The following is a 14,899-nucleotide window of genomic DNA, read 5'->3' on the forward strand; positions in this document are numbered from 1 at the left end:
GAATAACGCAGTTTTTGCCTCCTTGCACAAAACATCTTTGAGAGTATGAAAAGGTCTAACTGCAGTATGCAACAAGGTTAAATAGCCAGTCCCATAGTTTCAAAGCCAAACCAACCCATCCTCCTTCCTTCCATTTGACCATTGTCAACTTATACTACTCGCAGGCCTCTGAAAGCTCTTTTGTTTGCTCAGCTGAAGGCTACAGCCCCCACATGGCAGTAAAAAAACTTCCCTGCCAGTGAATGTAAACAGGAGAGCCCTGGCTGGTTGTTGTTAATATCCCACCTTGACACCTTTCAGTCGAGGCGCCTTCAACCACCCCTGCCTGTTCAGGGGCAGCTGGTGCTCATGCTTCTGTTCTCGTCATCGCCACAAATCGATTCCAGAGATCAATGACAGTGCAGGCAGCGATGTGAGAGTCAGGGCATGTGTTGCCTGTATAAATGTTGCCTGACATGATACAAACTAAAGCTGAGTTTGTTTATGTCTCTCTCATCTTTTAGGCATTATCCGCACACAAGAGCTGCTGGATCATGAGACGACGCCTCACTACTGGCTCACAGTCTATGCGATGGATCGCGGCGTGGTGCCGCTGTCTGCCTTCGTCGAGGTCTACATCGAAGTGCAGGACGTCAATGACAATGCGCCGCAAACCTCTGAACCCGTCTACTACCCCTCCGTCATGGAGAACTCCCCTAAAGACGTGTCAATCATCCAGATAAATGCAGTTGATCCAGATGCCAAGGCCAGTGATAAACTCACCTACCGGATCACCAGTGGCAATCCCCAGGGTTTCTTCGCCATTAATGCCAGGACAGGTAAGATTGCTGTTACTATGATGGCAATTCATGTCACTATAAATTACATCTTCAGAGCAGGAAGTCCCTGCTCTAAGTCATGAGCTTATATCATATTCCTGGACAAATTGTAGCCTTGAATACGGCTGCTAGCTTGAGAAAGAATCTTCCTGTTGCAAAGCCTCACATCACTATGGTCACATCTTATTTTTTTCACGTAAGCGGGCATCAGTCGGGATATCCCCACTGGTAAATATAAATCATAAACAGTACTTTTGCATGAAATGTCACGTGCCTGTGCCTCATATAAAGCCATCAACTACTTTAAAGGCCATGACCACAACACACATGTAACAAACTGTTGAATTATCCTTTGAGACTTTGAGGCCAGGTTTTGAGATGTGCTGTAGTGCACGGCTGGCAGGCTGGTGAGCTTCCTGTTCCCTTTCTCGTGAAAAGGAAGAGCAGTGTGAACACTATTTTAACCCACGACAGGAGTGGGTTGAGCCTACAGGGGTTTTTTCCACTCTAACACTCTAAAGTGTGTTCTCATATGCGTCTCTGAAAATGGTGTGATGATTAATATTTCATTGGGTTCTTTTAAAGTTGCAGGAGCAGGCTATGTTTAGTTGAATAGCAGAGAAAATACTTGTAATAGGTGCAAAGTGAAGCACCGTGTACGCACAGAGCCTCTCTGTGAATGTACAGATTTATTCTTGTTGTGCTGGACTCAGAATTGAGGTGCGATCCTGTCGAAGAATTTGTTCTTCATGTCTGAATGAACGCACAAATGCAGAATAAATCAAGGACATCCGTTAGTGAAGCAAAATGAGATGGTTAAACCATATCCGTCTCTATAAGTGACAATTATTACTGAATTTGTTATTCTTTCTGATGTAGCTTACACACCGTCTTATTGCTATGAATGCAAGTGCTCATTAAACTGAAATGAGGAATGAAGCAGTTGCTCCGGTTTGTCCTCGCAGACGTGTGTGGTCCTGTTTCCCGAGGTTGTCACATCAACAAACTGGAGTTATTTTTGTTGGAAGTGGCAACGTGAATTTTCTGACCAAATAAGGATTGATCATTGAGCATGTCTCCCAAACAAGCCTCACAGTAACGCTGGGCACTCCCCAATGGACAGGAAAAGAAAGAACAAATAAACGATCCAGAAAAGGGGAAGCCTTAGGTATGCGGACACACAGGGATGGTGTTTCGTCTACATGCATGAAGATCAGCTTACGTACAATGATAAGAAGTCTGGGAGGCTGGAAAATCGAATATTTATCTTTCAACAAAGCAGCCAAACATAACGCTTTTTTAACAATGTTGAGCTGTGAAGAAAATTATGTGTCTCCAAGATATCTCTCCCAAGTTTCTTTTTTTTGCACCCTTATGGATGGGTAACCTGTGATAATATGGCACCATAGCTGGAAAGGCATGCTTACACTTGGTCTTTCATTTTGGTGCACAAGACTATACGGCAAGCCTACAGAACATCACTTATTCAGCGGCTGAATAAAGTCTTCATAGCCCACATATCTGAAGTAATTACTGCCTACTCTTAGGATTAGAGTTTTTATGAAGCTTATGGTCAAGTCCACTGTGGGCAGAATAATGTTTATAAGCATCAGAAGAGACCTCTGAAGGAAGAAAAAACTGGTTATAGGACACTGAAGCATAAGGATAAGACCCATTCATGCATATCAAAGCATGTTAAAAGTTTTATGAGTGGGACACCAGAGCCCCTCGCGTCAGTTGTTTGGACAAAGAAAACTTCATTAAATCACTGCTTTGTTGCTTTGATTTTCTTTCCTGTTTGTTTTTGAAGAGTGCAGCAGTGAGTGGAGGTAGAGAAGTAGGTGGGGAGAGAAAACAGAGAGCCAAATGTAGCTGACTACCAGAGAAGACTGATTTATGCAGAGCGCCAGTAACGACGACAGCAAATAGCCTGTTTTTTCAGATGAGAGTTGGATTTAATGTCTCGAGGAATGATTACAAATTATTTTTTATTTTGTATTTCTGTGGTATTAAATGACATAGGCCTGATATCTGTCCACATTATCAACTCAATATGGCATTCTCACCGCATATTACAGGTTTTTGAAAATGTTTAAATTTACAACATGTAAGTCTCTGTAATTACATGTTCTAAAATTGCATTGGAAGCATAGGCCCTGTCTTGGCATATCTACAAAGCTCTACAAAGGGGTGGGAAAAAGGAAAAGACGTTAAGGCCTATGTTTTGTCTGTGGGTTTTGGAACTTCATATGCATGTGTTTCAAGCTAACTAGCTAGCCTTCTATCATGGACTGCAGCCCTGTGCAGCTTTCCGGGCAGCCCGTTAAGCTTCAGACACATATGAAGGCTTCGCTTGACGCCTTGGGTGGCGTCGGTTACCCTTTTTCCGCAACAGACCCACATTGGCTCAGTAAAGTCCAGGATGAAAGGCTTAAGCATTCTTTATTTCTGCCAAGTAAACAAGTCCTGCTGTTTTGGCTGTTCTCTGACTTTAGTTTGCCATTAAAGTGCAAGGCCAGCTCTTCTCTGTAGCAGACACTATTGCAATCCCAACGTCTGAGAGCTTAGAATTTAGCAGTTTGATTTAGCCTCCAAAAGGGATTTGAACTGGGGGAGAAAAAAACGAGGCAGAGCCGCGTGGGGTAAAATTTGTGCCAGTCAGCTGGATATGAATTATGTGCTCTAAATCAGTAAGAGATCAGTGAATGTGAATAATGCTGTTCGGGTGTGAAATTTTAAAAGATGAACCAATGCTCACTTGTCTGGTGGCACAGATCTCATCCCACCCACAGACATGACCACGGTTGTTCCAGGCTCCTAAGCCCTGATTTGGCAGCTGAGGAGAATTGTATTTCCTGGATAAAGACTCATAGGCCTGTTGTCAGCAGAACACAACAGGATATGGGCTGTGTGAGATGACAGATTCATAATTGTATGTGCTCTGTGTAAAATGTGACTTGGTTGCATTGTAGAGCAATCAAAGGTTGTTTATCACTTGGGTGTAGATTTAGAATAAGGATGGTTTGTCCACACGCACGGCTCTAGAGACAGACAGCCCACTAGCTGCATAGTTTTGTCTTGCCTTTATAAAGCTCCTGGAGCTAGTTCATCTGAGGCTGTTGACACGAGTTGCCCACCTTTTCTGTGGGAGAGCGAGCAGTGTTCAGTACCTGGTGAATCACTCTCTCTCTCTTCCCTGAAATGCTGTTACTGTGCTGTGACGTCCTGGACTTTGAGCAGAGCTCTTATGCCAGAACTTGTATGTATTAGGAAAGGGCAACCAGGCAGAACGTGTAGTCAGAACACACACACCACACACACAGGAAGTTTTTCATATCTAAGCGAAGGAGAGAGAGCTGGAGCAAAGATCACTACAATAGCAATCTTATCTTGCTGAATGCTCATTACCCGACTTCCTGTTGTACCTATTCTACCTTTCTATGTGTAGTATTAGTACTTTCTAAAGCCCTAATTGTCCCACTGTGGTCCATTGACTTTGTGGAACATATTGTCTTCAGTGTATGGTGACCTGACACATGAGATTTTAGCTCAGAACACCTAGAGCCCATTGAAAACTCCACCCTATAATGATGGCGCCTATCCGTATTCGTCACCAGACAATGGCATCGTCATAGCAGACAAGAGCATGCCTTTAATAGGACACGACTGTCTATACCTGATTGTGTTCGCCCTTTAACGGCAGCTGCCATTCCAGTGGTTAAACCAGGATGAAGAGAGGTGCACCCAGGTGAACTCTCTCAGTCGTATTAAACAATTTCGGCCCATCCTTTTTCTTTGCCTGCAGCCAGCAGCTCATTGTCATCCATCGAAAAGGAATGCCGTGGGTAATGCTTTGGCAAGCTTGGATACCTTCGACAGGTTTTATGTGCATTTGTCATCCCTGGGGCTAAGTGAAAAGGTAAGGGAAAACAGCTACTGGGACTGCAGCCGTGAATCATCCACTTTTTGTGGCTCATATCAACTGTCAGTGATGCCCAAACACACACACACACACACACTGGTGCTATCAGTGGTTTACCAAAGCCCCACTATCAGGGGAAGTGAGATAGGAAATGGATACTTCCAACAACTTCCTGATGTTTCCGGTGATTTGGAGGCCAAACAATTGTCACAGCTCTCAAAAGGGATTGTGAGAAGAAAACGTGGAAATGAGAAATGGCTGATTTTCCTCTTAAAACTTCAAAGCGTGGTCATGGTGGCTTAGCTGGCTGAGATTCCGTCTAACCGCAGAATCTTTGAAACAAATAACCTGGGACCTTTGTGGCATGTCACTTTTTTTTTTTTTTAATGTGACATTCATTCTCTTTTTTTTCAACGAGTGCCAAAGAACGCCACATCTTGGCGTCTTTCATTTAATCTCAACTGATTTCTGTGAACATGCGGCTGAAAATTAAATTGAGGAAAAGTCACCCAAAAGTTATGTGTGAAGATTTTCTCCAAAAAGGCCGGATAAGTAAACATTCTTCGCCTCTCGACTGTACAAAAGCCCCACAGGAGAGCCGTGATTTATTCTGTGCAAAGTGAAGCTCAAGAAGTGAATGTACGCACGCCAAACTGTTATGTGCAGGGCGACTAACCTACAGAGAGGTGGAGAGAGGTAAACGTTTACATGCAGTAAGACAGCCGAGCAGATTCAACACTGTCGCTGACATTTGGATATCACTACACAGTGAAATTACAATGTGCAGTGTTTTAGTTTGAATGTTTTATCACTTCAAATGTTCCTGCTCAAGGGCTAATGTGGAAGTGCTCTGAGACACCTCTGTTAAATGGACCAGGTGGCTCATGTTGGTGCACATCAAAATGCCTCACCCACTCAAGAGAACCATGCAAGCAAGCAAGCACGTTAGATGTGGAAGGTGTAAAATGGCTTGAAGAATTAACAGTACAAAGCTGCCATGGCATGTGGAGGCAGAACACATTTGACTTTATTTGGATTTTGTGGACCTTAGGTTTTATTCTTAGTATACTGATACCTTTAGACTCTGCTCAGTGAAATTCATCTGTGCTTCTTCCACAAATGTTTGCTTCCAGAAGCTACTGGAAACTACTCGCAAGGCAGGTTTGTGAACTGCTGTAGCTGGCAAGCTAACTGCTAATACGCTAACCAGGTGGGAACATGCGTTAATCAGACACAATAGCTCTCTAAGCTAATTTCTCTTTTGCTCTGCTGTGTTACTCCACCAGGGCATTTTGTTCTCATGGTCGTACATCATTTCATTCAATAAAGAGCGTTGGCGAAGAGAGAAATTAAGATGTCCAAGCTAACAAGATCGCTAACTCGGTTAGCAGCCTGTTAGCTCTGTCTCTAATGGGACAAGAACACACAGCTAATTCAAACAATGTGTTTGTGCCATCGACTCTCTGCCTGAACAACCATTCCTCTTTTGTGGAGCAGTTTATACCCTAATAGTGGAAGTTAAATACAGCCAATAAGCTTCAAGAACCTCCTCCATTCTGGACTCTCCTGGACAGCACTGTAGGTCAAAGTCAACAAAAAAAACTGACTTTGCCTTAACAAGCAGATCCTGTTCACCATTAACACTGGTGTGACCATGCAACCTTAAAAACAGACAAAATCCTAGTGTGCATATTTCAAGGAGAGCTGGACATTCCTGTATGAACGCAGATATCCAGAAAAGCGTTTGTTAAAATCGCGTATATGTGATCTCTGTCCAAGTGAGTTCTCCTGTTCCTTCCTAAGGATTAAATTTGCATTAATTATCAGGTTTTCCAGAACTCAGTAGCCTGACTTTTAGCATCTGACTGACAGGTGGTCTACAGTCTAATTGGCTTTGCAGATCTAGTCTTAAGACATGACTACAACAATACTACTTTGGTGGTTGTATATGTAGGTTTGACATATTCCTAAGGACAAATGTGAAATTCACCAAGGTCTACGAGGGAGAGAGGGGAAAATCATTCAACGAGAAGGCCTGTGTGTGCACACGCCTAGCAATATGTATCAAAACCAAATAACCTGCCTGCAATCTCAACATGCACCAATTTGTCACATGCACAGCCGAAGTGCCCACACAGTCTCAGGCTTTTACTATCTGTAACGCCGTTCCTCAGCTGCTCTGCGGCTTCCAAGCGTCCCATCCATTTACACAACTCCCCACAACATTCGCTTTCACAAGCTCTTGGGAACCCGAATCCCCTACAGCCCCAAGTCTTCCATGACATGGTTGTCTTTTCAGATTACAAATAAGCCTCGCAGCTGTGAGGTGCTGAGATATCTCAATCCTAATGTAAACAGTGCTCCCCTGCTAAATGCCTTTTTCTTGTTTTCACAAAGACCGTATGTATGCATGCATGTGTTTGCATTAGCTTATATGGCCTCTCTTTGTTGTGTTGATTAAATTCTGTGTGCTTCTGGACATCAGTACGGACTTTATTCGGGCGGGCTACGCCGCCGTTTAAATGGCATGCCAAGCAATGTTTTCCCTCTCAATAAAAGAGAACAGCCAGTAGCTCTTGCTCAGTGGCATTCTGGAGACTCGCTTATAAAGAGACAAACAGCCTCTACTTTGATGTACCAATCCCTTCTTAAACTCCCACAGTCCTTTGGATTTTGGTGTCCCACGGTTTTCATTTGAGAGTATAGATGGCATCATGAGCAGTGAAAGCAGACACTTTTCACAGTGTTGTTTTAGGCTCGAGTGGCAGACGCTTAACTCATAATGAAGCTGAGAATATTGATATAGCTGTCTGGGGTTGAACGTTGGGTTTCAGGATAAGAGATGTAGCAGTCTGTGTTCATTATTGATCTCACACAAGAGAGAAGTAACAGGGGAGTAAATAATGGAGCTTCATAGCTTACTGTCACTTCATCAACAACAATACTTAACATCTGAAGGAGTTTAAAATCGCACAGCAAGTCGGGCCGCTGCAGACACCCAGCGCATTCCCGATTGTCTGGAGTTACAGCTAAATGTGTGTCACATAAATATGTGTGTCACCCTCAACACTGCTAATCACAGCAGCAGGGCATGAACCGGCCCAACAATGTCCTGGACTCCTTAACTCCCTCCAGGCCTCCATTTTGGAGCAGCGGTTGTAGCGCTCAAGGACATGGTTGAGAGTGCCACTGCTGCTTTGCTGTTGTTTTTCTCTCCCTCTCAAAACAGCATGGCTATAATTACTGTCGGCCCAGCTCAGCCCACGCCTGAGGATGGCTTTTGTGTGTGTGTGTGTGTGTGTGTGTGTGTGTGTGTGTGTGTGTGTGTGTTGTGACAAAGGCTGTGGGTTGGAAGTGCAGACTTCTCTGGTGAGCTCTGGCTTACCAACCAATCATTTTACAGTTCCTTAACGTTTAGGTAGAGATAGAGAGGTATGCACCTTTATTGGCTGGACGGCTAGTGCCAGCTAAGTCCTACATAAGATGGCTATTCCTGGTGAGCATGTAGCTTTTGGACGGGTGATCAAACTTGCGAGATTAGATGTTTGAAAGTATAGGTTTTTTTTGGAAACTAGTTGTTTTGAATTACTTTCTGAACGCGATATTGGTGCTTGGGTATTAGAGTGGGCGGCAAGTCCTGCGGTCAGAGATCTGGCAGCGTGTGAGAACAGAAGCAAACAAAAGCCGTTTAAGCCACAACATAAAATAACTCACTCATCCACATTCGAAGCAACATATTTTTTTGCTTTTCAGATTTGATTCTCCTCCAAGACATCTCTACATCTTGAAGTGGAGGCTGGTTTCACGCTCCATCAAAATCCTCAAATACTTTTAAAAAATGTGGGAGAGCAGTAAAATTGAGCTTGTGGTTTCAACCTATTCACCAAGAGGCCCCAAAACGGCTTAGCTTAGAAACTAAGATGGTGAATTATTACTATTGATCAGTTTATCGACAGAAGCGTTAAACAAATGCAAAACAATACCGACTTCCATCCTGTCTTATTTAAAGATTTGCTACTTTGTTCAGTGTGATAGCAAACTGAATATCTTTGGACTTTTGGTTAAATAATGTGTTAATTATACACTTACTCTAAAATGAAAATAGACTGCTCTGCGCACTTTCACTCCATTGAAGAAGAAACCTGGGACAGACCATTGAATTAAAGGCAGATGCTCTCTATATGACAGGATTGTCTGTTGCAATAGAGATGTGTATTAAGGATGCACTGTTCGGCCCTGCTGTGAGAAGGTCGGCACCCCGCTGTTGCTAAAGACAGTGTATCTGGAAGGAGTCTCATGGTTATCAAACACCCTAGAAATTTATGACACCTTGCCAATTGTATTGCCTCCCTGGACAATGGAATTTCAGCGGGGAATGGTGCATGAAATCTGAGCGAGCTCACTCTCTGAGCTTTGCTGTCGCTATTTTTACTTCAGCAAGTAGCCACATTGAAGCAGGGACTAAATAACTTTCCACTTCCTCTTTAGTTTGGCTTTCTTAATTGCCCGTGCACTCTCTCCAGCTCATTTTTAAAACAAACGTCCCATTCCTATTTCCAGCGTGAGGTAGCATTGCGAATTTGTGTGTCAGGCTGAGAAAGAGAGAGATTACTCCAGCCCCAAAATATACACGATTTTTTGAACAAGCACTTGCAACCGCAAACAAATGGCGTCCAGTAATGTGCCACCTTGTGTCATCTTCCGCTGTGTCTGCTGTTGGAGCATCAAGGTGTAAATTATGTTTGTGGAATGGGACCTCTCTGCAGTCTTTGCACAGCAGAGCCGAAACCTGATTTCTCTTCTCCGGTGTAGGCTTTGGATATAGGCCAGTCGTTTTGTGATTTCACTGGTTTTGCTAATGTTATGTCTGTTGCAGTGCTATGATTCCGTACTGAGAGTATACTGTTTACAAGTGCTGTGTCTGTTGTGATACCCAGTCAAGCTCTGACTAGGCAGCTGATTTGCAAAGGAATTATAAATCAGCGAAGTAGACTCGGCGCGGTTAATATTGTCATCTGTATTCTGCTCTATAATGCATGTACAGAGAGAGGAGTTACCTAACACAGCACACGGGGGAGCTTAAAAACATTATCATCCATCAGCTCCAGCCTCGCTAAAGCACATGAATAATTAGTCGCCGTGGTCTGTTTTGATGTGGCACAGCAGAACTATTAGCTTTGATGGTAATAATCTACAGCTCGCTAACTCATGCAACCTATGATGATCTTCTGCAAACTTTTTTGCAGACATCATGCAACGCTGCAAAGAGTAATTCCTGCAGGTCGTATAAATTTACTAAACTTAATTTGTGCTGTCAGTTATGAAATACCTCTTTTCACTTAGTGAGGGGGTGTATGTGACAGTGTTGGGAAAGAGGGGTAGAGGCAGCTTTTCTCTTTGGGTTGATTTAGATTCCCCTCTCAGATTTGCATCTGCAGTCGTTGCTATTTTACGTTAATGTAAAATGAACTTTTAAGTTTTTTGCGCATCAATGTAGCCATGTTGGACAAGCACAACAAAAAATGGGTGCACCTACAGGAAGTGTTGGATGCTTTTTCTAACCGAGTATCAGTAGACCTCTATCTTTGCAGCTCAAAGTGAAGATTAAATAAAGCCTAAGAAGGAGAGGATAAAAAAGGGGAGCAAAAGCGCCTCGCTCATATGCCTCAATTGCAGTGCTGAGGGAGGACTATTTCAGGAGCTGTAAGTTGTGGCCTGCTATTCTAGTTGCAGGCATATGTGCCATTGATGGGGTTGGGTTTCGGAAATCCTTTGCTTTATGCTAATCAGGCGCAGTGTGGCAAGCAGACAGCTCTGGTGCGGTTGGAGTTGGCATGTCTACTCTACACTCAGTCTCTCTGCAAAGTTGCAATTACATCGGTAGTGAGAACAGAACGCTGCTTATAACATGGCCATGTAGCAGTATCCTTCCCCCGTTTTCTTCTTTTTCTTCCCTTCGTTGTGAATTTGATCGAGAATTGGACTGGACGGGAACTCAAGACTCGAGCTTGTTTTATTTTTGCTTTTGTCAAAGCCTTTCTTAGCAAAGTCCCCTCCGTGCGATTGATGCCGCGCGACATCAATCCATCCACTTAAAATGAACGATAGAGCTTAAAAAGACCCTTGAAACACTTCAACCAGCAGCAGGATCCTTTCTGGAGATTCATTTTCTCTGTTTCAAAAAGTGCTCAAGACTGCAGGCGCTGTCTGACTGGCTGTCTATTTATTCAGCTTGCGGAGGAATGAAAAGCAGGGTGTCAGGGCTATGCTGCTGTTTGGGTACTATTTTGCAGACCTTTGTGATATTTCACATATGTAAGGCAGTGCGGTGGGCTGTCTGGCATGTGGTTTGACCGAAAACACGGAAGGCCTACCGGGAGAGCACTCTTCCAGATGCAGAAGCTTAACTCATGGGTGACTGATGAGGTAACCAGCAGGGTTCACATTATGTCACCCAACAGTGAGCGGGAGTATTTGTTATTTTAGAGTTTTATTAATCAAATATTGCTCTTTTCTTCACACTGTACCCTGTTTCTCTGTGGCCCTCTGGATTTAACTTGAGCTACATATAGAGTTTGTCCGTCATGTAGCCTGCTGATACGCTTTTCTCACAATAATCCCTATAATTTGCTTATTAAAGAATTGTGACTGAGATTAATGCTGACATTTTACAGATGAAGTAAGCTTTTCAGTGGTTGCTGATATACAGTAAGACACTGTCTCTAAACCACCTCAAACACATCTTTGGGTTTCTAGAATTTTTTGTTCCTTATTGGCCAATATTAGCTCATTGCAGGCGGCGTATACCGGTATCAGTGTATGTGTCGGCTGATAGGGCCTGAACAGCAGGCGTGTTTGAGGTAAATATGTCAGCCTAACCCATTCGTCTGTCAGCCTCTAGTCAGCGTTTTCAGCGATATTTAATTTGAGGTTTTATGATTGCTGTCTGGTGAAAACGATGATTCATATGGTTGTTGCCTTATATAAGGAATCGGTTTAATTAATAATATTTTCATTGATTGTCTCCAACAGGTCTGGTTTCAACTACTTCCAGAAGACTGGACAGGGAGCAACAAGACGAGCACATTCTTGAGGTAAGCTCCTTATTTTGGCAAATGTTCAGCTGTAAAGAAAGAGCTGGAGCAGGTCAGTGTCGGCTCTTATTTATGAGAAAATTGATTAGTTACATGATACTCAGAAACCTTCAAGGTCAACATGTTGAAAAGAAGAAGAGATTTTCTGCCTCTGAAGTTATGGCTGAGTGCCACACTTTGCCAACTAAAGCAATTCTTCTTGTATATGCAAGAAGGGCCCTTTTGGAATAATTTCTCCTTGTACTAATTTCCGGATGGGAGAGGTGGGAGGCGTGTGGAAGATCCTGGTGACTGTTCCTTTGTTCTTTCCCACTGTTCCGTCTCGTGGATGGAGCAAGCTGGGACAGGAAACTGTTGTCAGCCCAACAGGCCGATGTCTAAACTTGTGGGTTTTAATTGAGCCGGGCTCTGTGCTCTCCCGACGCCCCCCTCCCTCTTTCTCGCCACAAACCCGAGGTTGATAATAGCCGTTTTAATTGTGTTTCCGGTGCTGACAGGGAGCAGATTGGACGCCTTTTAATTATTGTCAGAAGTTACACAATTCAGTGATCACTGGGTGACAGTTAATGCCTGTGCATCTGGTGCCAGAGCAGTGTTGTATTTCATACTGTGATTGTACATTACGCTGCACTAATTGCATTACAGGACTGAGAGTAAATGATAGGGATGAACTGGAGAATAAGGGAAAACTGTGAATAGTGAGGTTGCTAAAAAAAGACACTGTAAAACTGAATCTTTTGTACCTGTTGAATTTGTGAAGACTTTTTGGTATCTAAGTCAGAAGAAGCTCATGCATCTAGAGGTTTGCTGTTGCTGCCCCCAACATGTGGTTGTAATGAGCAGTTGCGAACAGGCGTCTGTTTAAAGCCTTTGTGTCCGTAAAAACAATGAAAATAAAGCTAATTCTTAGCTAAATTGAGTTCATGAATGTTGTTCATTTGTCTCATTGGACAGAATGCCTCCAGACAGACTCTAATGTTATGCCTAATGCAACACGCCTGCTCTCTTCATGCTAATATTCTTGTTTTTCTATGTGAGTTTATTGCTAACGCTTGGAGTTAAATCAGATTCTGTGCATAAAGAACAGAACATGTTTCTGCAAAGTAACCAATTAAAAGTTTCTCTCGCCCGATCCTATTTAATGTGAACACGAGTTGGACGGATCATTTTTAAAGCAAGTAACTTTTGACCTAAATAGGTAGAAAGTGGCTCAGTGAACACAGCCTGGGAAGAGCAGTGTCACCATGGCAACTTAAGAAGTTTGTGCTTGTTGGTCACTGGGAATCCAGCAGGAAGCTCTTTATTGGGCTAAACATTCATGGGGCAGCACAGACCCTTAAACCCTACTGTTTGCCCCACACACACACGCACACACACACACACACACACACACACACACACACACACCTTAGTGTATCCTCAGGGCAGCTAATCGAGGCCTGATCATGACTCAGAAGAGCACATGTGTGTGCACATGCCGTTGTGCGAGAACCGGGTGCTGGCAGAACAAACCAACCTGAAGTCCCAGCTCGTGTTGAAGTTTTTGTACGAGCTTGTTGTAGGAGAAGAAACGAAACATGTGGGGCCATGTGGAACATGTGGAGCAATTAGGGTGGGGGCTGTGTCAGCATTGTTTGCACCAAATGCCAGGAGGAGGTGGAGGGAGCCCAGGGGGCCTTCAGCATTTTATGATGAGATGGATGGGGGTTGGTAGGCGGCAGTCGTGTGCCTGTGTGTGAAAGAGAGACAGAGAGAGAGCTAAAGGCGGAAAGGCAGTGGGGGGATTTGAGAAAAAGGCAAAGCTGCTCCTGCTCCTGGTCTGAGTGTGGGCTCTAGCGGCAGGATGAGAGGCCTCCGTCCCAGGAAGGAGGGGGGGTGGGTAAATAGCAGAAGTGGGACATGCCAGGACATGCTTAGGATTCAGGACTGCAGAGAGAACATTATAATAGAAAAGCAGAGGTGAATGGGCTCTTCACATCTGCTGTGTGAAGCCTATCCCAGCATGCAGTTGGCCAGATGCGCGGGACACCCCAGACAGGTCCAGGATGTTAGATCCTACTCAGTCTCTTTTTTCTGATTAATCATGTAGTGTTCGGTCTACAAGGACTGAAGCCAACATTTTGCTTTTTTTCTTTAAAAAATGACTTCAGTGATGTTATTGATCACAGTTATCATTTGAACACACTATATTAAGCTACAGCTATGACGCAGAAACACTGTAGATAGAATTAAGTTTTTCACTAAGTTTAGCTGTTTAGTCATGAAGGGCTGTACATTAGCCCTTCATGACTAAATAGTTCCAGGCACTACAAAGCCAAAGCAGCTACACTCAAGCCCTGGGTTCCCGTTCCCTTTGGAACAGTACTACTTCTGGGGTAGGAACTTTTTTGAAGGAACAAAATTGTCTGTTTCCTCTAGTCAAAACAACTTTGATTAAACTCGCCAAGACCCTGCAGTGGAAGCACCGTGAGAGTGTCAGCCTTATACTCTATTTAATTCAACAGTTCTTGCAGCAGGCTTTGTATCTCCTCTACGATGCATGCTCGCTAATCAAAAAAGAGTGAGTTGCTCTGTTTAAACAACTGTTGTGGAACATCTGCTCTTTATTATTATAGTCAAGCACAACATGCCTTTTTATATGCATCCTGATTCCCATGTTATTTCAATTAATATTGCATGCATGAAAACAACATTACTTGCATATGGTCGGTCAGATACATCTGAAAGTTTTGCAATAGATAATTAGAGCGTAATGGGTCGGCTGAGCTCACTTCACTTCGCAGCAGTGCGATACTGATGCAATGAGACACACGCCCTCTGGTGCAACTTCTCTGTCTTTTGTGTGGTTTGCCTAATTATCAAACAAAAGGCTTTTGATGAAAATGTTCCAAAGAGACGCACGTGGTGATGGATAGTGAGCATGCAGACACTTACACACAAAGCAGTGTTTTTGAGGTACCGTGCTGGGACATTTTATTTCAATTGTCAAGAGTGCCTCAAGGTGTTTTTTATAAGCAGGGACATCAGGCTCTATACTCACATATATGAGGCCAAAAAGCTCACGT

The 14,899-nt window shown here is 43.5% G+C and overlaps 1 protein-coding gene across 1 annotated transcript in view; it reads left to right on the forward strand.

Moving 5' to 3' along the window:
* The window catches only part of fat1a (FAT atypical cadherin 1a), a 75,485-nt gene that overhangs the window by 16,525 nt on the left and 44,061 nt on the right, over positions 1 to 14,899 (forward strand). The window contains exons 3-4 of the mRNA XM_041966156.1: positions 504 to 818; positions 11,773 to 11,834. Of these exons, the coding sequence (XP_041822090.1) occupies positions 504 to 818; positions 11,773 to 11,834 (377 nt within the window). The remainder of the gene's footprint in view (positions 1 to 503; positions 819 to 11,772; positions 11,835 to 14,899) is intronic.

This window comes from Chelmon rostratus, chromosome 3 (genome assembly GCF_017976325.1).
Source record: "Chelmon rostratus isolate fCheRos1 chromosome 3, fCheRos1.pri, whole genome shotgun sequence".
Classification (NCBI taxonomy): Eukaryota; Metazoa; Chordata; class Actinopteri; order Chaetodontiformes; family Chaetodontidae; genus Chelmon; species Chelmon rostratus.